General features: G+C 44.0%; 1 protein-coding gene across 2 annotated transcripts in view; it reads right to left on the bottom strand.

Moving 5' to 3' along the window:
• The window catches only part of LOC125457358 (SAM domain-containing protein SAMSN-1-like), a 161423-nt gene extending 137360 nt beyond the window's left edge, over nucleotides 1–24063 (bottom strand). For both annotated transcript variants that reach the window (XM_048541515.2, XM_048541514.2), the window contains exons 1-4: nucleotides 23955–24063; nucleotides 13794–13934; nucleotides 3136–3185; nucleotides 2525–2565 (exon numbers count right to left, since the gene is read on the bottom strand). In XM_048541515.2, the coding sequence (XP_048397472.1) occupies nucleotides 2525–2565; nucleotides 3136–3185; nucleotides 13794–13934; nucleotides 23955–23978 (256 nt within the window). In that variant the 5' untranslated portion in view covers nucleotides 23979–24063. The remainder of the gene's footprint in view (nucleotides 1–2524; nucleotides 2566–3135; nucleotides 3186–13793; nucleotides 13935–23954) is intronic.
• Nucleotides 24064–24792: the final 729 nt, after the last annotated feature.

The following is a 24792-nucleotide window of genomic DNA, read 5'->3' on the forward strand; positions in this document are numbered from 1 at the left end:
TGTGTGTGTTCATATGAATGTGCCTGTGTGTCTGTGTTTCTTTGTGTGTCTACGTTTGTTTGTGTGTCTGTTTCTGTGAGTCTGTTTTTGCTTCTGTGTGTGTTTTTGCCTCTGTGTGTAATTTTGTGTCTGTTTCTGTGAGTTTGCTTGTGTTTCTGTTTGTATGTGTGCCTGCACACCCGTGTTTGTGTTTGTTGAAGTGTGTGTGTGTGTGTTTCTGCTTGTGTGATTCTGTACACATATATTTTGTGGCTGGGTGTGTGTTTGTGTGCATCTTTCTATCTCTGTGCCTGTGTGTGTGTGTACGCGTGTGAAAGAGTTTGTAAACGTCTGTGTACGTGTGTCATCTGTATATGATATGTTGCATCCTGGGCCTGGCTGCCTGCTTTTATATAGTTGGTAGTTGGTACAGATGAGCATGAAGCTTTTTGAAAGTCCAAACTGGGACAGATTGAAAAGCCATGGGAAGGTGGTGATCTACAATATGCGACACATTGAAGCAGGCAATGACAGGAGTCTGGGGGGAGAGGGACAGTTGAAGGTGAAAGCACCATGTGATGACATCTCCCAGAAAAAGTCTGGATAGAGGGGCAGCCCCATTCCTTCAAATGTTTAAATGGCATCATCAGCAACCAAACTGTTAGTGCCAAAGAGGTAGTGTTAACTTTCTTGAAGGTGCCGAAAGAACACTGGAAAGTCTGTTGCACAGAATGCCATGTGATGTGTTGGTTGCTTAGAAAGAGAAAGGGAACTGCACACAGATTTTCTCCCCACACTAAATTTATAGTGGACCGAAAAAAGACAACAAGCAGGAATATAATAAAATGTGAGGCTGGATGAACACAGCAGGCCAAGCAGCATCTCAGGAGCACAAAAGCTGACGTTTCGGGCCTAGACCCTTCAAGCAGGAATAGTTGGGTCAATTGAAATATTTTTAGAGAATCATCGGATACAGAGATTGTTAATGAGAAAGCAGGAGTGTCCTGGCCAAATTGGGACTACTCCCAGCAAAAATGAGAACATCTGGCCACCCTGTTGCTGTGTGTATTGTCTCCTATGTGAATGTGAACATTTGCATATGTGAGCCTGAGCATGTGTGTGATTCAAGTGTGCATGGGTTACACCTGCCCCCAAAGGAAGGAATTCTACGGGAATGAAAGGGTAGGAAAACGTAAAATCCATTCTCCTGGTCTTGCCCCATAAATTCAAAGAGGAATGCTACCCTTCAACAACACACCAAACAGGTCTCACTGGATTGAGGGATCTTACTTTGAATTCTACATTTCCAAACTTCATTTTCAAACTACAGCTGACCCCGCCACATTATACACTCTCTCACACAGTCCTTCTCTCATACCCCCACTCTCACACATTCATTCAGACCCTTTCCCTCCCTTACACACACATGCACACACACAGATACACACAGTCCTCTCTCTCTCCCACACACTCACACACTCACACACTCACACAGTCCTTCTCTCATACCCACACTCTCACACATTCACTCAGACTCTCTTCCTTCCTTACCCACACACAGGTACACACAGTCCTCTATCTCTCACACACACACACACACACACACACACACAAATCTATGGATGAATTTGCATTTGCAGATATATAATTGCAGATGCATTCTATTTTGTTCAAAAAGCGCACAATTTGCAGTCAGTCAATGTGGCAATTTATAAATTCCTACTTGGGAAATAAAACCAGTCTGACTTCATGTTAAAACGCAGACAGATTCTAAGCAAGGCCTCACACCTAAAATGCATTGTCAGACCTAAGCTGTTACCCCAGGCATACTGATAAAACTGTTAGTTATCTCAGGGAAGTGACTTGAAAGAAATTCTGGGATTTGCATATTAATCAATCCAAACTTGCATCTCCCTTCTAACTGATTGAAGATTTAACAGCCATCTTAGGCTTGTTCAATCCAATTACTCAGTTTTATGACACTTTGACCTTTTACTTAAAAATTCTGTGTCTGATGCCACCTGTCTCACAGACACCTGAAGAAAGAGCAAGGCTCGGAAAGCTTGTGTCTTCAACTAAAAATGTTGGACCATAACCTGGTGCTGCGTGACATTTGACCTTGCCCAGTCCACTTCCATATCATGGCTCCAATCCTGGAAATCACAGCAGGTCAGGCAGAATCTGTGGAGTGAAAGCAAGCTAATGTTTTGAATCCAGATAACTCTTTATTGAAGTTCTGACCCTCTGTGATTTCCAGCATTTTTTGTTTCCAGTACAGATTCCAGCATCTGCAGTAAATTTTCTCCAACTCCAATCTGATCAGTTGCATCTTCCGTTCCCTCCACCCTTGCATACTTATTGGTCATCACCTTGAATGCATCTATGCTGTTTTCTTCAACCACAAGTACCTAATTCTTGCAACTCTCTGAGTTAAATTGGAATGGCAAAAGCTTGTGTTTGCTAAAATAGCATTATTTATTTCTGCAACAATTGGGTTGATGCAAAAAGACACGAGAATATGTTCAACAAAAGCGTAGCTACAAACCAAAGGATGAACCATCGGACACCGGCCTCTGAGTAAAGTGTCTTTCCAAAAAAAAGAGAATTAAGACAGAAAATTAATATGCAACAATTAAACAAGGGGGGGCAAACATTTAGCTTAACGAGCAATGTAAATATAAGATGGAAGCACAAGTCTCTGTACTTGTACGCTTCCAAATGTTTCTATTGACAGCATCATGTGAGGCAATGAGTCAAAACAGAGATGCCATAAAGGACAGGACTGCAAGAAATGTTGTCTAATTTTGCAACAAATAAATTTGATCTACTCAGAGAAAGAGTGTATTTGACAAGCACATTATAACAAGCAGCAGACAGGCTCTATTTGAATGGTGCTCTGCAGCAAACAGTCGACTGAGAGCAATTTCAGCTTCTCCAGGTACGTAACTTTAAACCTCACATCCCTTAATTTAGTCAAATCCCAGATTCCTGAATTCCCTGTATTCAGTGGGATGTTGACACTTGGAGCTCACAGTTAGCACAGTCCCAGTGATGTAAGAGTTCAGTTTGACACGTCAGCCAAAACATTACTACTTCTGAAGTAGGAAAACTTTCATCTAAAAACAATTGATATCCAAAACCATTTGTTCAACTTACATCGCCTTTTTCAATCGTTTTTTCTCTCGCTTGCTTGCTTCAGAGAACTCCTAGGAATACATAGAGAATGAAATGTTATATTTTTCAAAAAGAACTGAACTTTCTTGGTATGCACCAATACAAGGGAGACTGGGGATATCACATCACTTTACTGAATGGAGTGTAAAAGTAGGAAGGTTTTCCTAAAAGTATACATGGCACTGTTCAGGCTGCAGCTGGAATACCATGAGCAGTTTTGGGCCCTTTATCCTAGGAAAGATATTCTAACTTTGGAGGCAGACCACAGAGGATTCATTCAATTGTCTGATGAAGAGAGGTTGAGTAAATTGGGACCGTAAGAACAATAAGAGGTTACCTGATCCAAACGTACAAAATTCTTAGGAGACTTGGCAGGGCAGATGAGGGGAGCTTGTTTTCCTTTGTGGGAGAGTCCAGGGTGTGGGGCCTCATCTCTGAATAAAAGATCGCATGTTTAACGCAGAGATAAGGAGGAATTTCTTCTCTGAGAGCGTAGTAAATTATGGAATTCTTTACCTCAGAGAGCTGTTGAGACTAGATCATTGAGTATATTCAGGGCTGAGAGAGACAGACTTTAAATTAGTAACAGAATTTGGGGTTATGAGGAAAAGGCAGGTAAGTGGGCTTGAGGATGATCAGCTAAATCTTGATTCCATTGAATGGTGGGGCAGACTCAATGGGCTGAATGGCCTACATCTACATCTTATGTTCTATTTGTATTACAGCCTGTGTACAAAATGTATCATTCTACAGCACGGAGAGACCTCTGAGTAACATATTCAATCCCTGTATTTCAGTAAAATGGTGTGATTGTTTCAGACTTCTGCAAACTATAAGTACATAAAGAAAAGTCACTGATCAAAAAGTTGTGATGGTACTTAATATAAGTTAATCAATAAGTCATAGGGTTACTGAAGTAATCTGATCTCATCTAATTTGAACATTTTATTGCTTTCCTTCGCAGCATCCTCAATACATATTTTCTCACTAGGATACAAACCCTAGAATCATTCAGCAATGAAGGACACTATTCAGACCAAAATACCTGTGCTGGCTCTTTTGAAGATTTACTTAAACTACCGGCCAAAGACCTGCAATTGCCTTCCCTTCTTGTAGATTTAAATACTACAGGTTAGGGAGGCAGGAACAAGCTGGCCTGGTTTGGCAATGTGGTCAGGAGAGGGGAGAATTTGAAGCCTGTGATAGCATTGGGCTGCATGAGTTCCCAAGCGAAATATGAAGTGCTGTTCCTGCAACCTTCAGGTGGCATCATTGTGGCATTGGAGGAGGCCCAGGATGGAGTCCAAATATACTTGCATTCCCCATACAGACGGCCTAAAGGCCCTCCGTTCCTTCTTGTCCCTCAGGCCCAACCAGTCCTCCTCCACTGTCACCCTCATCCGCTTACCTAAACTCGTCCTCAGCCTCAACAACTTCTCTTTCAATTCCTCCCACTTCCTACTGACAAAGGGGGTGGCCATGGATACCCACATGGGCCCAAGCTATGCCTGCCTCTTTGTATGTTATGTGGAACAGTCCCTCTTCCGAAGTTACACTGGCCCTAAACCCCACCTCTTCCTCCGTTACATTGACGACTGTATCAGCGCCTGCTCCCACAAAGATATCAAACAGTTCATCCACTTCATTAACACCTTCCACCCCAACCTTAAATTCACCTGGACCATCTCTGACACCTCTCTCTCCTTCCTGGACCTCTCTGTCTCCATCTCAGGCAACCACCGACAAACCGATATCCATTTCAAGCCCACCTACTCCCATAGCTACCTCGAATACACCTCCTCTTACCCACCTTCCTGCAAAAATGCCATCCCCTATTCCCAAATCCTTTGCCTCCATCGCATCTGCTCCCGAGAAGAAGCATTCCACTCCTGGATATCCCAGATGTCCTCATTTTTCAAAGACTGCAACATCACCACCCCACCCCTCAGTGGTCAAGAACACCCTTGACCGTGTCTCCCGCAATTCCCGCAACACATCCCTCACACCCTGTTTCAGCAATAGCAACCAAAAAAGAATCCCCTTCATCCTCACACACCACCCCACCAACCTCCGGATACAACGCATCATCCTCCGACACTTCCGCCATCTACAATCCGACCCCACCACCCAAGACAATCTTCCCTCCCCACCCTTATCTGCTTTCTGGAGAGACCACTCTCTCTGTGACTCCCTTGTCCGCTCCACACTCCCCTCCAACCCCACCACACCCGGCACTTTCCCCTGCAACCGCAGGAAGTGCTATACTTGCCCCCACACCTCCTCCCTCACCCCTATGCCAGGCCCCAAGGAGACCTTCCACATCAAGCAGATATTCACCTGCACATCTGTTAATGCGGTTTTCTGTATCCGCTGTTCCCGTTGTGGCCTTCTCTACATCAGGGAAAACAAGCGGAGGCTTGGGGGTGGCTTTGGGGAACACCTCCGCTCGGTTCGCAATAAACAACTGCACCTCCCAGTCGCGAACCATTTTAACTCCTCCTCCCATTCCTTAGACGACATGTCCATCATGGGCCTCCTGCAGTGCCACAATGATGCTACCCAAAGGTTGCAGGAAGAGCTACTCATATTCCACTTGGGAACCCTGCAGCCCAATGGTATCAATGTGAATTTCACAAGCTTCAAAATCTCCCCTCCCCCTACCGCATCCCAAAACCAGCCCAGCTCATCTCCACCTCCGTAACCTGTCCTTCCTCTCACCCATCTCCTCCTCCCACCTCAAGCTGCACCTCCATCTCTTACCTACCAGCCTCATCCCGCCTCTTGACCTGTCCATCCTCCCTGGACTGACCTATCCCTTCCCGACTCCCGACCTACACTCATCTTTACTGGCTCCACCCCCTCCTCTTTGACCTGTCCGTCTCCTCTCCACTTATCTTCTCCTCTATGCATCTTCTGTCCGCCTCCTCCTCGCTCCCTATTTATTTCAAAACCCCCTTCTCCTTCCCCATTTCTGAAGAACAGTCTAGGCCACTAAACATCAACTTTCCTGCTCCTCTACTGCTACCTGGCCTGCTGTGTTCATCCAGCACCCCACCTTCCTATCCCTTGTTCATGTACTAGATGCCTTTTAAAAGTTGTAATTGCAGCAGCTTTCACCAACTCCTCTGGCAGCTCATTCCATACGTGCACCACCCTCTGTGTGAAAAAGTTGCCATTATGCCTCTCTTAAATATTCCCCTCTCACCTGAAATCTGTGGCCTCTAGTTTTGGACTCCCCTACCCAGGGAAAAAGACCTTGGCTATTCACCGAATCCATGCTCCTCGGGGTTTTATAAGCCTCTATAAGGTCACCCCTCAGCCTCCAACACCCCAGGGAAAATAGCCCCAGCCTATTCAGCCTCTCTGTAAGGCTCAAACCCTCCAAACCTGACAACATCCTTGTAGATCTTTTCTGAACCCTTTCAAGCTTCACACCATCTTTCCTACTGCAGGGAGATCAGAATTGAAAGCCATATTCTTAAAGTGGCCCTAACCAATGCCCTGTACAGCTGCAACATGACCTCCCAACTCCTGTACTCAATGCACTGACCGAAGGAAAGTGTACCAAATGCCTTCTTCACTATCCAGTCTACTTGGGACTCCACTTTCAAGGAACTATGAACCTACACTCCAAAGCTTGTTTGTTCAACAACACTCCCTATGAGTTTCTATTCGATGCATATCAGAAAAGAGAAAAAGAAATTCTGCATTTTCATGATAACAAGCTGTAGAGCTGGATGAACATAGCAGGCCAAGCAGCAGGAAAACTTTCCTGCTCCTAAGATTCTGCATGGCCTGCTGTGTTCATCCAGCTCTACACCTTGTTATCTTGGATTCTCCAGCATCTGCTGTTCCTATTATCTCTGCATTTTCATAGTGACTTTTATAACATCATGAAGTCACAAGGTGTTTCACAGCCAGTAAATCTCTGAAATTCAGCAACCATTGTAATGTCAGAAATGTAGTGGAGAATTTATGCATCACAAACAGCCCAGAGAAAATAACCCAGTAAATCTATTATTTTCTCTTCATGTGATTGGAGGGATAAGCGCTGGCTCCAGCTACAGGGTCAATGCTTCTGCAAATGATCTTTTAAATCCACTTGAGAAAGCAGGCAGGGCCTTGGGTTAACATTTCTTCCAAATCATTGCAACTCAGAGACTCCTGACCCAGTAGTGAGAGGGCTCGCCAAACAGCTACAGCTGGCAAAATTTCTTACATTTGCTGCGACACAAACGATTCCACAAAGCCAGGGAAAAGCCTGGAATCATTTGAAATGTGAACGCAAGAAATAGGGACATTAGTTTGTCACTCAGCCCCTTGTGCCTCTTGATTGATCTAACGTAACCTTATTTCCACCTCCTGTCTGCCTCATGGATGTTTGACTCCCTTTATCAATCAGCAACCTCTCTAATTCACTCAGAGATAGTAAGAACTGCCAATGCTAGGGTCTAGACCCAAAACGTCAGCTTTCCTGTTCCTCTGATGCTGCCTGGCCTGCTGTGTTCCTCCAGCTCTACACTGTGTTATCTCAACCTGTCTAACTCAGCCTCAAGTACATTACAGACAGCTTCCACTGCAGGAGGTATGTCCAAAGACATGCAGAAATCTTTGCCCTTTCCATCTTAAATGGCAGACCTCCTAATATGTTTAAACATGCCTTGTGGTCCTAGTCTTGCCAACGGCTGCCCCCCCAACCCCCAACTCCGACTTGAACCATCAGGAAAATTGCAGAACTGAAGTTTTGAGGAAGGGCCACCTGACCCAAAAGGTGAACTCCGATTTCTGTCCACAGATGCTGCCAGAGCGGCTGAGATGTTCCAGCAGTTTCTGTTTGTGTTTCTGATCTCCAGCATCTGCAGTGCTTTTGGTTTTTTAATGAATTGAATCATCCAATCAGCATCCATCCAGTTACAAGCTCTTGCAATTACACATTTTAATAAGATCACCTCTTACTTTTCCAAACTCTACCGAGTTAAGGTCCATCCTGTTCAAACTTCATTTCCTGAGATTTTATGAAAAGGGACAGATAAAACACAACACCAATATTGCAGAAACATTGGTCAGAGCTGGAATTATTCCTGGGGTTTAAGGAGTTGAATATGAGACCAGGTTACATCAACTCAATACTCTCTTCACTGTAGGAGATTAGGAGGTTATCTGATCAAGCTGATTAAAAGCATGAAAGGATTTGATGGTGTAAATATCAAATCTACTTCAAGTGCTGAGTGCTATTTTTGAGACACCATTTCCTCTGGTGAGACACTCAAGACTGACACAGACTTGAAATAAAATGAAAAAGGAAGAAAGGCTTCCATTTATCTAGCATTTTTCACAGCCCCTGGCTGCCTCAATCTATATTGGTTTCAAAGAGGCAATTATTGAAGCAAGGCTGCTATTTTAATTCAAAATGCTCAGAGTTGGGCTGTTCAGTGTCAATGTCATGAATGATGGCTTGACCAAAACGGTTCGAAACCCCAAACTTTCTCACTGACCCTCCATTCACAAAAAAAAAGGTGCAGGGATTGTCATTTATGGAAATAGCTCTGAAACTGTTCATGTTGGAGACTGCAATAGGCTCCACCCAATCTGAGCATGTCAGATACACTTGGTGAAGAATGGGAGAGGAGTCCAGGTGGAAAACCAGCAGGGGCGTGACATGTCATTTCTGGCTCCCGATAGCCTTAGTAATTATATCTAACTTATAATAATAACTGTTGCATCTTTTAAACAGCAGTGTGGTGCCACAGTGGTTAGCACTGCTCTCTCACAGTGCCAGGGACCAGGATTCACTTCCATCCTTGGGTGCCTGTATGGATTTTGCATGTTCTCCCCATGGGTTTCCTCCCAGTGCTCTGGCTTTCTCCCACAGTCCAAAGATGTGCATGTTTTGAAGGTTGGTCATGCTTAATTGCCCGACTGTGTACAGGCTAGGTGTGTTAGCCATGGTAGATGTGGATTAACAAGGATGAAGTAGTGAACTGGATCTGGGTGGATGCTCTTCAGAGGGCCAGTCCAGGATCAATGGGCTGAATGGTCTCTTTACACACTGTAGCATTCTATGTTTCTATCCACTGCTGTCATGCAATAAGATGCTTCTTGTTGCCAAGACAGCTGCACTTTCGACAAGACTTGCATAAGTTTGTCCCTGACCTCTGTTGACTAAACAATCCCTTGGACCCAATCTAGAAAAGAGCATTAACAGCAGTACCTGCTTCTGCAAAATATACAACGTGACGATCAATTGTGGGATTGATTCTGAAATAATTCAAGGTACCAAAGCTGAAAACAAAAATCCAGGGAGAAAATATTTTCAAAAGACAAGTACGTTTATCACTTGAAGAACATGATAACTTTGAGAATATTCAGGCTGACAGTTAGCAGCAACAACTTCTTGAACAGACATGCGCTCATCAGAACATGTGGGAAATACGCTTTTAAGTTAAAACCTTCACCTGCCAAGAGGCGCAAAGCGATAATGTTCGAGTTAGGTTAGAGAGAAAAAGCAAACGCAAGTCACACTTGGCAATTACAAAGCTCTTCAGGATGAAGGACTAATTATACTCGTCCTGATGTGAAATAACAAGGCGTAGAGCTGGATGAACACAGCAGGCCAAGCAGCATCAGAGGAGCATGAAAGCAGATGTTTCGGGTTGAGGCTTTCTGAAGAAGGGTCTAGGCCCGAAATAACAAAGCGTGGAGCTGGATGAACACAGCAGGCCAAGTAGCATCTTACTATCTCTCGGCCCAAAATGTCAGCCTTCCTGCTCCTCTGATGCTGCCTGGCCTGCTGTGTTCATCCAGCTCCACACCTTGTTATCTCGGATTCTCCAGCATCGGCAGTTACTACTACCTCATCCTGTTGTGAGTTTGGTTTGTGTAAAAGCATTTTGAAGCTCCATAAATTAAGTTTAAAAAGTCCTGTGAGCAGGAGATGGTGCTTTGGGCCAGCCTGGGCCTAAGGAACACTTAGCCATGAGCTTCCTGTCATTGCGATGGGTACCGCAAAGCAAGGCAAGTAAAATTAAGGGATAGTAAATGAATTAATATCAAGAGCAGAGCTTTGGAAATGCCATGGAGCAGATTTAATGTGACAAAAGAACACGTTATAAAGGTTTAGAAGATAGAATCTGACACGAGTGGATACTCAGAAGAGTTTTAAGGCTGATATATAAAGTCAGGAAATATGTAATTTAAATCACAAATTAGGCAGCTGGATTTATTATGCCAGCAACCACAGAGATTTATTTGAAAAGCTAGGGAAAGGGATGTGTAACGTGCGTTAAGCCATTGAATGTAAGCAAATGTCCGTTTTGCCTACAAAAGAAAAGAGATTCCTACACTTTGGGTACAGAATGATGGACTACCTCCCTTCACCCTCAGTGGGGAGGAAACATCCATTTTGATCTCAAAAGACTTGCAGAATGCTCACAGAGAGTAACTCAGATTGACAGTTTGTTACTTCACAGAATGCACAGGAGGAAAACACGACAAGTTTGCCATAATACAGGATTAAAAGCGTTATTAGAATAAAGAATACAACATTACTATAATACAGAGTTTAAGAGATTGTAAACAACCACAAGAAAACAGCTTTGCTATCATGCAGATATATCCAACCTTGATTTAATGCAAGGTTAAAGCTTAAAAGCCTACAGATTCCACCACCATTGAAATGCTGCAGATTTAAAGCAGCTTTAAAGAATAAATAATCCTAGTAAGAAGGAAATGGTACGAGTAATAATACTGCCACAAATGTCATGTTTGATGTTACAAACGGGCCCATCTAAACACGGGATTGGACATTTAGAGGAAACAATTCTCAAGATATGGAACTGTTTCAAAATTAAGCACTGAATCTCAAGCTGAAATGTATATAAACTGTTGAATTCAAAAGATCCTCTGCTGATGATGTTATAAATTGCTAAAATACAAAAGGAGGCACAGATGCTTTCAAAGAAGTTCTTCAAACTTTTGATTCTTTTAACTTGAGAACAACCAAAATTCTCGATAGGCCAAGATTTCACAGCAGAGTTAAACATTGAGAACAATCTGTAGATAATTTCATCAATGAACCCTGCAGTTTAGAGGAATGTGAGTATGGAGCTTTGAAATCAGAATTCGTACGTGGCAAAATTGTTGTTGAAATAATTGATACAGTCCAAAGAACATTTGTCACGGCTGAAAGTTATTCAAATTATGAGAAGCAGGAACCAGGGAGACTCACAGAAAGGCCCTGAGATAAAACGGGCCATCTTTGTCTTATGTGTATTTAAGGCAGAGATAGATAGATTCTTTATCAATAGGAGAATCAAGGGTTTATAGGGAAAATGCAGGAAAATGGAAATGAGGAATCTTGAATTAGCCATGATCCTATTGAAGGGTGGAAGAGGCTCGAAGCACCAAACAGCCTACTCCTGGTCCGATTTCTTACGGTCAGAGGCTAACAATAGACACAATTAGCAAGCCAGCAACAAAGATTCAGCAAACTGCAGATAAAAGCAGTCAGTGTCAATTCCGCGCAGCAAAAAAATGCCTCTCAGGTGCAAGCAGTGCCCAGATAAAAGCAAAGAATAATAGACCTGGAAAACTAAGGTTGCTTCTGGAAGTAGAACAGAGTAAGATGCAGTTTCTGAGCAGCAACAAATCAAATGCTTTATACAAAGATATTACTGTGATTGAACCACCCCTACTGGAAAGGATACCGGAGACATTCTCTGGTAAATTTAGTGATTCAACCTATTTGATTATGTCAATGGAATCTCATTAATTTTAAGCTTGATACATGAGTGAGTTAATTTTCTTGCCAGATCAATGGCAGTAGAAACAGAAGCTATACTGTACAGATGTAAAGCCCTATTTTGAGTCTCAACAATATATCACATCTCATCTTTCCTTCACTCACAACCTATTTTTCCCTGTGTGTGTGTGTGTGTGTGTGTGTGTGTGTGTGTGTGTGTGTGTGTGTGTGTGTGTGTGTGTGTGTGTGTGTGTGTGTGTGTGTGTGTGTGTTTGTGTGCCTGTCTGTAACGGGGAGTTTATACGGGGATCAGAGTTTTAACTTGTTGCGTTATGTGTCGACAGTTTATAAATGCTTACCTGTAACTCAAAACTATCTATCTTGTGATAAATAGTAATTCGTGTACAGTTCAGAAGTCTGATCAGTGCTTTCTATTGACCTGGTCTGTTATTTAGGAAAATTGGGGAATTTTATGATGACTCTGGAAATAGTAGGGCTTGATTTCAAGTATATTACCCCAGTGCGGCGAAGCAAGAGACTTGGTAATTACCTTTGATCAGCTGAAATACCCTGGTGCCTGTTGCAATCATGCAATAAATTACATTTTAGTGTCTGTTTCTGTTAAGCCTCACCAGTGGTTCATTCTCTGACACTGTCAACCAAACAGGCCCTTAGACTCAGTGTAAAAAGGAGGATTGGTGCCAGCGCAGCACTCCATGCCATCCACTGAAGCAGTTGTACTGTATATAGTTACAAAAGGAATAACTGAAGCTTTCACAGTTAAGGCCAATGGGCTTTATGGATGCTAAAGGTATTGAGATACAATAAACTTGTAAGCTCAGCTCTAGTATAGTGCACAGTTCTAGGCACCACATTCCAGCCAAGATGTGATTGCATTGGAGAGATGGCAGAAGCGACTTACAAGAATGGTTCCCGGAACGAGAAACTTCAGCGATGATGGATTAAAGAAGTCGCGACTATTGAGATGATCTTCTTTTCGGTGAGAAGAAGGTGGAGAGGAGATCTGAGGGAGGTTTTAAAAATCATGAGTGAGCTGGGTAGAGGAGATAGGGACAAACTGCTCCACTCCTGAAAGAAAAATGAGCAAGGGGGAATGGAGTTAAAACAGTGTGTACACGAAGCCAGGGTGAGTTGAGGAAAAAAGAGACTTTTGTTACAAAGCAAGTAGTTAGGGCGTGGAATGCACTGCCCGGAAATGTGATAGAGGCAGATTCAATTGAGACATTCAAGTGGAGATTGGATAGTTATTTAGATAGAAATGGTGTGTGAGATATGGAACAAGGCAGAAACTAGGGAGTAGAACCAATGCAAACATGATGGGCTGAATGGCTTCATTCGGCACTGTAACAATTCTGTGATTCTGTGACTCTCTCGTTCCTAATGTGTCAGTATTCAGAGCAAACTTCAGAATTTTTAGCCAAAAATAGCGAACAGCACTTGACGTCTCAGCTTTCTTTTCTGTAGCTCTGTACTTTTGCTTTATTTTTGACAGCTTTTTGAGAGATTTACTTTTAGTCTCCTTTGTGAGAAAGGGGTTGGAAGGGGGAAGGAGAATAAAGAACTTTTAAAAAAAGAAAAAAGAGGTTGGCCTGAAATTGCAGTTTCCAGATGCACCACACGGGAAGCTGTTGAGTTCCAGGGCCCAGCATAATGCTCACTTTGTGTTCCTCTCAGCCAGAAGAGTTAGACAGGCCAGGGATTGGGTTCAGACCACCAGATAAAAGCAAAATATGGTGGATACTGGAAATCCAAAACAAAGAGAGTGCTGGAAAAGCTCAGCAGCTCATTTCAAGTGGAGTTTGCCCTGTGCGAAGCTCAGAGAATTTCATAACATCGTTCAAGAGTTTCCAGGATCGCACACTGCAATGTTTTCACTTACCCAGGATTCTGATTTTCGTGCCAGCTTCCGGGTTGGAGTAGGGTCCAACACAGATGGATCAATAACATCAGCTCCACTGGTCAAGCCTTGGTTATTCGGATGAGCTTTAACAGGTTCATAGAGACTATCCATGGAACCTTCCTGTGTACAATGAGATCAAACCATGTTGTTAAAGCAAAGTCATGATGGGGATAACCCAGTGTGGAGCTGGAGGAACACAGCGGGCCAGGCAGCAGCAGATGAGCAAGAAAGCTAACATTTTGGGTCGGGGAAGAACGGTCTGCTGTGTTCCTCCAGCTCCACACTGTGTTATCTCTGACTCCTGCATCGGCAGTTCTTACTGTCTCTGACATGAAGGGGATGGTGTCAGTTCTCAGACAGGGCAAGTTACCATTTTCAACCAGTGAGAATTTAACCACATCCTCTTCTTCTGCGATGGCACTACCATTGTCAGAATTACACCTCCTAGTGATTATTAGCGACCAGAATCTGAAATGGATCAGACTTGTAAATACTGTAGCTACCATGGCAGGTCAGAGTCTGGGAATCCTGAAGTGAATAATTTACCTCTTAAATCCCCAAAGTCTGTCCTCCATCTGCAAGGCCCAAGCCAGGATTATACATAGAAAGTAGGAGTAGGCCGTTCGGCCCTTTGATGTGACCATGGCTGGTCATAAGTGTGACGTTATACTCCCCATTTTCCTGGATGGATGCCACTCCAACATTTAAGAAGCTCAACCATCCAAGACAAAGCAGCCCACTTGATTGTCAGCCCATTCAACATCTGAAACATTTACTCTGTCCATCACCAACATATCATGGTCACAGTGTGAGCCATCTACAAGATACACTGCAGAAAATTACCCAGGCTCCTTCAACAGCAACATCCAAATCTGGAGCCTCTCCCAGCCAGAAGATCAAGGGCAGCAAGACACATTGGGGCACCACCATATGAGGGCACCCACCAAGACACACACTTTCTTCATTCAGAATTATTTGCCAATTGTCACTGAATCAGAATCCTGGGATTTCATCCCTAACACCTCAGTGGAGGTACCTACAACAGATATCTTAAGAATGAGGAGTGGTGAGGTAGTGGTGCAGAGGTGATGCCATGGGACAATTACTCTAGAATCCCAGACTTATATGCTAGTGAAGTGACTGAATCGTGCCTTAGTGTATTATTGAAATCCAAATTGATAATTGACCTGTTAACCATTGTCATCAAAACCCATTTGGTTCACTAATTCCCTTTAAGGAAAGAACTCTGTTGTCCATACCAGGTGCGGTCTGCGTGAGACTCATAAGACCCGGGAGCAGAATTAGGTCATCTGGCCCATCGATTCTGCTTTGCCATTTGATCATGGCTGATTTGTTCCTCAACCCTATTCTTCTGCATCCATCCCATAACCTTACTAATCAAGAACCTATATAAACTAACTCCACAGAGACCGGTATCCCATCACCAAGTCAGCCTTTATTTCCACATGGAGAGTTCTTGATGCTGATCCAGCTCCCTCAGAGCCAGCTCTCAGAGCGCGCAGCGCCTCTGACACTCCTGTTTATATCTGTCAGCCAGGGCTCCCCAATTGGGCCAGATTAACAGCCCAAATCAAGGAAATCATATTCCATTATGTTCGTCTTGTTTAAATTCAATGACTTGGCCTCCCAGCCCTCTGCAGCAATGAGTTCCACAGATTCATTGCCCTTCTGACAGAAGAAATTCCTTTTTGTCTCAGTTTTAAAGGGTTGTCTCTTCATTCTGAGCCTGTGCCTCTGATTCTAGTCCTTCCTACAGGTGGAAAGAGCTTTTCTATGTCCACTCTACCCAGGCCTCTCAGTATCCTGTAAGTTTTAATGAGATCTCCCATCATCCTTCTAAATTCCATCAAATACAAACACAGAATCCTCAACTGCTCCTCATACGACAAGCCCTTCATCCCCTGGATAATTTTTGCAAACATCCTCTGGACCTCCTCCAAAGAGTGCACATCCTTCCTCACATAAAGGGCCCTAAACTTTTCTCAATATTCCAAATGCAGTCTGACCAGAGCCTTTAAACAGCCTCAGCAGTACTACTCCACCCTTGCGTTCTTACCATCTTGAAATGAATGCTAACATTTCATTTGCCTTCCTAACTGCCAACTGAATGTGCATGTTAATCTTAAGACAATTTTAAACTGGGACTCCCAAGTCCCGTTGTACTTCAGATTTCTGTAGCCATATCCCATTGGGAAAACAGACTATGTCTCTATTCTTCCTGCCAAAGTGAATAACTTCACGCTTTCCCAGGTTGTACTCTATTTAATACTTCTTTGCCCAGTCTCCTAGCTTGTCCAAGGTCTTCTGCAGCATTCCTGTTTCCTCAACACTTACCTGCTCTTCCACTTATCTTCGTGCCATCTGAAAACTCAGCAACAATGCCCTCATCCAGAACGTTCCTATAAAATGTGAATAGCTATTGTCCACTGACCCCTGCGTAACTCCTATAGTCACTGGCTGCCATCCTGACAAAGATCCCTTTATCCCCATTCTCTGCCTTCTGCCAGTCAGCCAACACTCTATCCATGCCAGTACCCTGCTCCTAACACCATAGTCTCTTGTCTCATTTAGCAGCCTCTGGAAATCCAAATAGCTCACAACTACTGGCTCTATTTTGTCTAACTTGGTCATTACTTCCCCAAAGAATTCCAACAGATTTTGCAGGCATGATGTCCCTTTGATGAAGCCATGCTGACTCAGTGCTATTTCACCATGCACTTCCAAGTACATCCTTAATAATGGACTCTAAAATCAACCAAGATCAGGATAACATCCTATGGATTCCTGTCTTCTGCCTCCCTTCTTTCTTAAACAAAGGTGTTGCATTGGCCATTTTCCAATTCTATGAAACCCTGCCCCTACAATCTCCTCAGCTATCTCCTTCAGAACTCTGGGGTATGGTCCATCTGGTCCGGGTGATTTATCCACCTTCAGCCCTTTCAGCTTCCCCAACACTTTCTCCTTAGTGATGGCCAATATACCCATCCCTGACTCCTGACTCTTGAAGCTCTGCTATGCTACTAGTGTCTTCCACTGTGAAAAGTGATGCAGAGTACGTATTCAGTTCTTCTGCTATTTCTTTATATCCCGTTACTACTTATCCAGCCTCATTTTCCTGCAGTCCAATATTCAATCATACCTCTCTCTTACCTTTTGATTGATTGATTGACTGATTGATTTGATTTATTGCCATATGTGTTGAAGTACAGTGAAAAGCTTTGTTTGTGAGCAGTAGAGGAAGTAAGCAAGGACAAACAGATCATAGGGTGCTTGGACAGAGTGAGGCATACAGGTTACCCTGCACAGGAGATGCATGAAGCAAGATCAACATTAACAAGATTGATATTATTTGAAGTAAGAGACCCCATTCATCAGTCTAATAACAGCGGGGAAGAAGCTGTTCTTCAACCTGCTGGTGCGAGCGTTCAAGCTTCTGCATCTGCTGCCTGATGGAAGAGGTTGTAGGAGGGCATTACTGGGTTGGGAGGGGTCTTTGATGATGTTGGCAGCCTTTCTACGGCAACAAGAAACGTAAATGGAGTTGATGGATGGGAGGTTGGCTTCCATGATTTAATATATCTAAAAGATTTCTTGCAATCCTCTTTTACATTACCAGCTTCCTTACCCTCATGTTTCATTCTTCCGCCTCCTTTTTGCTCTTTTTAGTTATCCTCTGCTTGCTGTTTAAATGCTTCCCAATCTCTGGCTTCCCGCTAACCTTTACCACATGATGTACTTTTTCTTTTGCTTTTGTGCTGTACTTGACTTCCCTCATCAGTCATAGTTTCCTCATCCTCCTGACAGTTCTTTCCTTCTTCCTCTGGTCGCCCCATTACAGGAAGGATGTGGAAGCGTTGGAAAAGGTGCAGAGGATATTTACCAGGATGTTGTCTGGTCTGGAGCGCAGGCCCTATGAAGAAAGGCTGAGGGACTTGGGTCTGTTCTCATTGGAGAGAAGGAGGCTAAGAGGGGATTTAATAGAGACACACAAGATGATCAGAGGATTAGATAGGGTGGACAGTGAGAGTCTTTTTCTGAGGATGATGACTTCAGCTTGTACAAGGGGGCATAGCTACAATTGAGGGGTGATAGATGTCAGATGTCAGAGGCAGGTTCTTTACTCAAAGAGTGGTAAGGGCGTGGAACGCCCTGCCTGCCAATGTAGCCATATTAGGGGCATTTAAACAGTCCTTGGATAAGCATATAGATAACGATGGGACAGTGTAGGGGGAGGGGCTTCAATTAGTTCACAGGTCGGTGCAACATCGAGGGCTGAAGGGCCTGTTCTGCGCTGTGTTGTTCTATGTTCTATGTTCTATGGAATGAATTTCTGTTGTGCCTCCCGAACTACCCCCAGAAACTCCATCATTGCTGCTCCACTGATTTCCCCGCTAGGCTCCCATTCCAATCAACTCTGGCCAGCTCCTCCCTCCTGACTTTGTAGTTACCTTTCCTCAGTTATAATACCGTTACTTCTGATTCCAACTTCTCCCTTTCATCTGCAGGGTGATTTCTACCAGACTATGGTCACTGCCCCCTGGGGGTTCCTTTGCCTTAAGCTCCCTGATCAAGTCTGCCTCATTACACATCACCAAATGCAGAGTTGCCTGTTTCCGAGTGGGCTGTACCACAAGCTGTTCCAAAAAAGCCATCTCATAGACATTTCATAAATTCCTTTTCGTCAGATCCACTACCAACCTGATTTTCCCAGTCCACACGGTATTTTGAAACCCCCATGATTATTGCAATAGTGCCTTTCTTACATGCCTTTTGTGTCCCCTGACGCATTTTCTTCCCCACACTATTCCCATCAGTGTTCTTCTCCTTGTACGGTTCCTTAGCACTACCCACACAGGCTCCATGCCTTCCGACTCTATGTCACTTCTTGATATTGAATTATCTTCATTCCTTACTAACAAGGCAACCCCGACCTCACTGCCCATCTGCCTATCCTTTCGATAGGCCGTGTATCATTGGAGATTTAGCTCCCAGCCTTGGCCCCCCTGCAGCCATGTCTCTGTGATACCCACAAAAACATTCCCATCAATTTCAATCTGTGCTCATTTACCTTGTTTTGTACACTGCATGTATTTAAGTACAACACCCTCAGTCCTGTGAGCAGAGATAGAACATAGAATATAGAACATTACAGCACAGTACAGGCCCTTCGGCCCTCAATGTTGTGCCCATCTGTCATACCAATCTGAAGCCCATCTAACCTACGCTATTCCATGTACATCCATATGCTTGTCCAGATAATGGGAAGTGCAGATGCTGGAGAATCCAAGATAACAAAGTGTGAAGCTGGATGAACACAGCAGGCCAAGCAGCATCTTAGGAGCACAAAAGCTGACGTTTTGGGCCTAGGCCCTTCTTTAGAAGGGGATTGGATGGGTTCAATATTTAGTTTAAAGCCCTATCCTCAACCCCAAATATGTGATTCAAATATATGACTCTGGTCCCAACATGCTTCAGGTGGAGCCCTTCTCATCGGAACAGCTCCTTCCTTCCCAGTACTGGGGCCAATGTCCCATGAATTCAAACCTATTTCTCCCACACCAATTTCTGAACCACGTATTTGTTTATTTAATTTTCTTGACCCTACTTATGGCTCAGGTAGTAACCCAGAGATTATTACTTTTTTGGTTCTGCTTTCCAATTTAGCCCCTACCTGCTCCTATTCTCTCAGCAGAATCTCTTTCTACAAATATCATGGGTATCCATCATCCCCCTCTGACTCTAAGTTCCTCTGCTGCCCAGATGAGATATCCCTGAACCTGAGCACCAGGCTTTCAGGGCTCTCGATCCAAAGCATAGACTCGAATAGAGTCTATGCTCTGACTATACTAGACCTGATTACAAATACATTTCTCCTTTTGCCCCCCCCCCCACCTTGAATGGTTCCCTGTACCACAGTGCTATGCCCGAAACATCAGCCTTCCTGCTCCTCTGATGCTGTTTATTCTACTGTGGTTATCCATCTCTACACCTTGTTACCACAGTGCTATGGTCAGTTTTCTCATCCTCCAGCAGCCCCTACTCCCACCCCTACAGGGAGCAAGAATCTTAAACATGTTAGACAAGCCTTCAGTCCTACCTCCTGGGTCCCTCCATCTGCTTCCTCATAGTCATACCCTGTTCCTCCAACCACTGGCCGAATATGAAGTAGTTAATGAAAGGGGATGTGCCTGCCTCCTGCCTCCTGCCTCCTGCCGCCTGCCACAGAACATCCAGATAGCTCTGCTCCTCCTGTTGTGTCACAGCATTCAACTCTGAGCTGGAGTTCCTCAAGTAGCCAACACTCGCTATAGATGAGGCCACTACGAATCACAATGCAGGTACAGCACATCACACAGCCTGACATCTCTATTTTCATCACTTAATTCTTAAATTGATTTTTAAAAATTTTGCACTTATCTTTTAGCTGTAAATATTTCCCCCATTTATCTTCAACCAGAAAGTAGCCTGTAATAGATAGTCAAATTCTTTCTCCAACCAATGAACTTACAGATTACCTGTGATGTCACTTTCTTTTGCTGGGCGCTGATCCTGGGTCTTAATTTATCCTATCTTAACAAAACACCCTTCAAACTATGAGCCAAAAATAAGCAAGTAAAAAGTACTCTTCCCCTCTGCACCAAATTCCCACACTGCCTCTCAACTCCCCAAGCTATATACTCACTCAGGCTGTGTTTCACTCCTGCTGGGATCTCACCTTCCTGACCCTGCAAAGCTGACTCCAAGCCCACAGCAATGTGGTTGACTCCTTCCTGTCATCTGAAATGGTTTAGCAAGCCCCTCAGCTCAAGAGCAGTAAGGGATGGATGATAAATGCTAGTCTAGACAGCAACACACATGCTCCATGAATGGATCAAAAAGAAAAGCAACTCTCTAGCCCTTTCTCAAGGGCATCAAAGGGTGGGTGACAAATACTGGCCAGTATCATCCATATTTAAAGAGGTCTGTTTTTCAGAATGGAGATCAGTAACCAGTGGTGTTCCACAGGGATCAAACTTAGGTCCTCTGTTGTTTGTATTATAGATAAATGATCTGGAGGAAAATGTGGGTGAGCTGATTAGTTAGTTTGCAGATGACACGAAGGTTGGTGGAGTTGCTGATAGTGCCAATGATTGCGAAAGGATACAACAGGATATAGATAGATTGGCAACTTGGGTGCAGAAATGGCAGATGGAGTTTAATTCCAACAAATGTAAGGTGATGCATTTTGGAGGATCAAATTTCGGTATAAATTATACTATAAATGGCCGAGCCCTTAGGAAGATTAACGTACAGATGGATCTGGGCGCGCAGGTCCACTGTGCCGTAAAAGTGGCAACATCGGTGGCCAAGGTGTTGAAGGAAGCATATGGCGTGCTTGCCTTCATCACACGGGGCGTGGAGTACAATAGTTGGCAAAACATGTTGCAGCTATATAAAACCCTTGTTAGGCCACATTTGGCAAACTGTGCGCAGTTTCGGTCGCCACATCACCAGAAGGACATGGAAGCTTTGGAGGGGGTGCAGAGAACGTTCACCAGGATGTTGCCTGATCTCCAGGGAATTAATTATGAGCAAAGGTTAAGAAGATGAGATTGTTTTCACTGGAAAGATGGAGGCTGAGAGGAGACCTGACAGAGGTCTACAAAATTATGAGATGCATAGATGGGATGGATGGTCAGGGTCAGTTTCAATCACAGGGGGGCACAGGCTCAAGGTGAGAGGGCAAAAGTTTAAGGGAGATGTGCGAGGAAATTTTTTATAGCTGAGTGGTAGGAGGCTGGAACGCACGGGCAGAGGTGGTGGAAGCAGGCAGGTTGGCAACATTTAAGAGGCATCTGGATGGTTACATGAATAATCCGGTGATAAAACCATTAGGCTATCATCTTCTCTCCAGTGGGTTTTAAGGAGGGCCTGAAAAGAGAAGATTGACAAGAAGGATAAGGGGTTAATGAGGGAATTCTGGAGCTCCAGAATTATGTTGATGATTCTGTAAGGCTGAGGGGATACATTCTTGATCAGTTGAGAATTAAGAGTAATGGGGAAGGGACAGGAAAGTGGATGTGGGGAATGTTGGATTAGCCATGACTCTATTGAATGGCAGAGCAGGTTTAAAGGGCTGAATGGCCTATTCCTGTTCCCATTCTTTATGGTCTTATGCCATCATCTCAGCGCAGGTGTAACGAAAAGGAGTGACAGTACATACAACAATCCAGGATCTCAGGTCTCTAACTTTGTACCTTTCTCCTCCTCATTTAAGACAACCCATAAAACCCACCTTTATTTGTCCTCCTTGCCTAATATCTCCTTCTGTAGTTTAATGTCAAATTGATCACTCTCGTCTGAAGCACCTCGAGTTAACTGACTGTATTAAAGATGCTATATAAATGCAATTTGTTGCTGTGTCTCTGAATGGTGCTGGGTGTACATCCACTAGCCTCCAGAGGAATCAAGAATTTGCCAGTCCAGGGAAGGTCACACACCAGGGTCAACATAGGGGCTTTAAAACCATCCCCTTCTCTCGCCTATCAGCAGTGATATGCCTTAGATTGTTCCTTGTTGAAGTGTACAGCACATCTTCTTTGGAAAACCAGGATAACTGCTGGATTAGAGAATGCCGGTTTAGAGAGGTCTAACCTGGATTGGTTGTGGACATAGAAGGGAGAGCAAGAAGAGACTGGGACCAAGGCAGAGCTAGGGATGGGCCCCAGAGGTAATGATGCAGGGGAGCTGCAATGAGCATGGTAACAGGACAAGAGTATGACCAGGTGCAGATAAATGGGATGTGTAGTTTGGTCTTTGTCAGTTAGTATAAACACAGTGGGTTGATGGGCCGCTTTCTGGTTGTGACTCTATGTCTCTATGACAATGACGCGGCTGTTCATGTCAAAGGTTGCTTCGAGGTCGAACCGGAATATACTCCAGGCAGTCGTGACACAGTGCACACCATTTTTGACTTCAATCAGGATCACTTCGGTGCTGTGACAGAGATCGATACCAGGCTGCAGAAAGTCAAACAGACTGGCGACATAAAAATCATTAGATTCTTTACTCAGAGAGTAGTAAGGACATGGAATGCCCTGCCTGCAACAGTAGTAGACTCGCCAGTTTTAAGGGCATTTAAATGGTCATTGGATAAACATTTAGATGATAATGGAATAGTGTAAGTTAGATGGGCTTCAGATTGGTTTCACAGGTTGGCACAACATCGAGGGCCAAAGGGCCTGTACTGCGCTGTATTGTTCTATGTTCTAAAACAAACTCAAGTCCATCTAATTCTTAGATACATAGAAAATAGGAGAAGAATAGGCCATTCAGCCCTTCGAGCCTGCTCCACCATTCAACATGATCATGGCTGATCATCCAACTCAGTAACGTATTCCTGCTTTCTCCCCATTATCTTCCCCCATCCAATCTGTCACATGTTGATGCTCTCATTGGCTGACCATTGCTCTGCATTTCTCTCTATTACTCTCCAAATAGAACCAGGCATAGAATGAGGTAATCCACAGCGACCAGAGGCTGGAGACCCAGAGCTCCAAGCTGTCCTTGATTTCCCCCTGAACTTCCGCTACTGTCTGCCTGAACACAGGCCTGACGCACAGCACCAAAGCTTCCATCACAGTTAGACCCTGGGGTCAGATTGCTGTGGCAGTATTCCCTCTTCCATAGATTTTCTTTTACATTCCTGCAATAAAATCCTTGGTTCCTGTTCAATCACATCAAATCGTGTCCCCACAATTTAGGTAGAAACTTGTGAACAACAAAGAAAAGACCCAAACAATGAAGGAAAAGCTGACTTTCCTCCTCTTACATTGCAGCATTTATACCAATGATCATGAGAAGTGCTGCTGGTAATAACAGGACAGGAGGACAACAAAACATTCTCTATTCACCGGTCATTTCGAAGATTCATTCATTTATGTCAAGGGTTAGAAAAATGTCAGAGGGGTTTTCATTAGTAATTCCTCTACTTTTCTGCTCCCACGGGGAATTAAATATCAGGATACATACTCCCAGCAGGTGAGAGCTCAGTTTACAATTAAATAAGCAGCCATGAATAACACAGTGGCAGTCTGTCCACAACCTTCACAGAGGAAACTTAGCAGAGACAGAACTTACCAGTGAGAAACAGAAGAGGTTCATCCTTCGCGATGAAGAGAGGGCAAGGTGTGAGTTGTTGGGGGTGGGGAAGGATAAGTGAAAGAATATCGCTGGGAGAGACTGACTGTCTCTACACTGCTGCAGACAAGGCGAGAATCAGCAAGAGGCTCAACTATCAGTGCAGGGATTAGCACTGGATGAAGCCTCAGACTAATCTGGATTCAAGGCCATTAAAAGCTCAACTGAATCACATTGCAACCTGTTCCCTTTCCTCAATTGCAAAACACTGTATTCAAATCTTCGAACCCAACCAACATTAACTTACATACTCTAGACCTGAAACCTTGAATGGGACTGCAGACAGATCGGCTCACATGGAGCCCGAGATGTGGGGCCTCAGTTCTGATGAACAGTCACACCAGATTTTGAAACATTATCCTTGTTTCTCTCTCCACAGTAGCTACTAGACCTGCTGGGCTCCTTTAGCGCTCACTGGGTTTGTTTCAGAGTTCCAGCATCTGCAGCATTTTGCTTTTATTGCTCAGTTGTGTGAAGCATTTCTCCTTGGCATAGAATAGGTTGAGAGGAAATTTGATACACGGTGTTCAAAATCATGGAATAACTAGAATATAATGGAAGGTGTTGGAAGCAAATTCAACAGTAACTTTCAAAAGAGAACTGAATGGAACTTCTTATTTTGTTTATCCTTTCCTTCACTGGCAAGATCAGCAGTTGGTGCCCATCTGTAATTGTCCTGTGGCTGTGCTAGGTCATTTCAAAGGGCTTTTGAAACGCAGCCACATTTGCTGTCGGCCTGGAGTCTCATGTAGGCCAGACTGGGTAAGGATGGCAGACT

Source organism: Stegostoma tigrinum, chromosome 12 (genome assembly GCF_030684315.1).
Source record: "Stegostoma tigrinum isolate sSteTig4 chromosome 12, sSteTig4.hap1, whole genome shotgun sequence".
Lineage (NCBI taxonomy): Eukaryota > Metazoa > Chordata > Chondrichthyes > Orectolobiformes > Stegostomatidae > Stegostoma > Stegostoma tigrinum.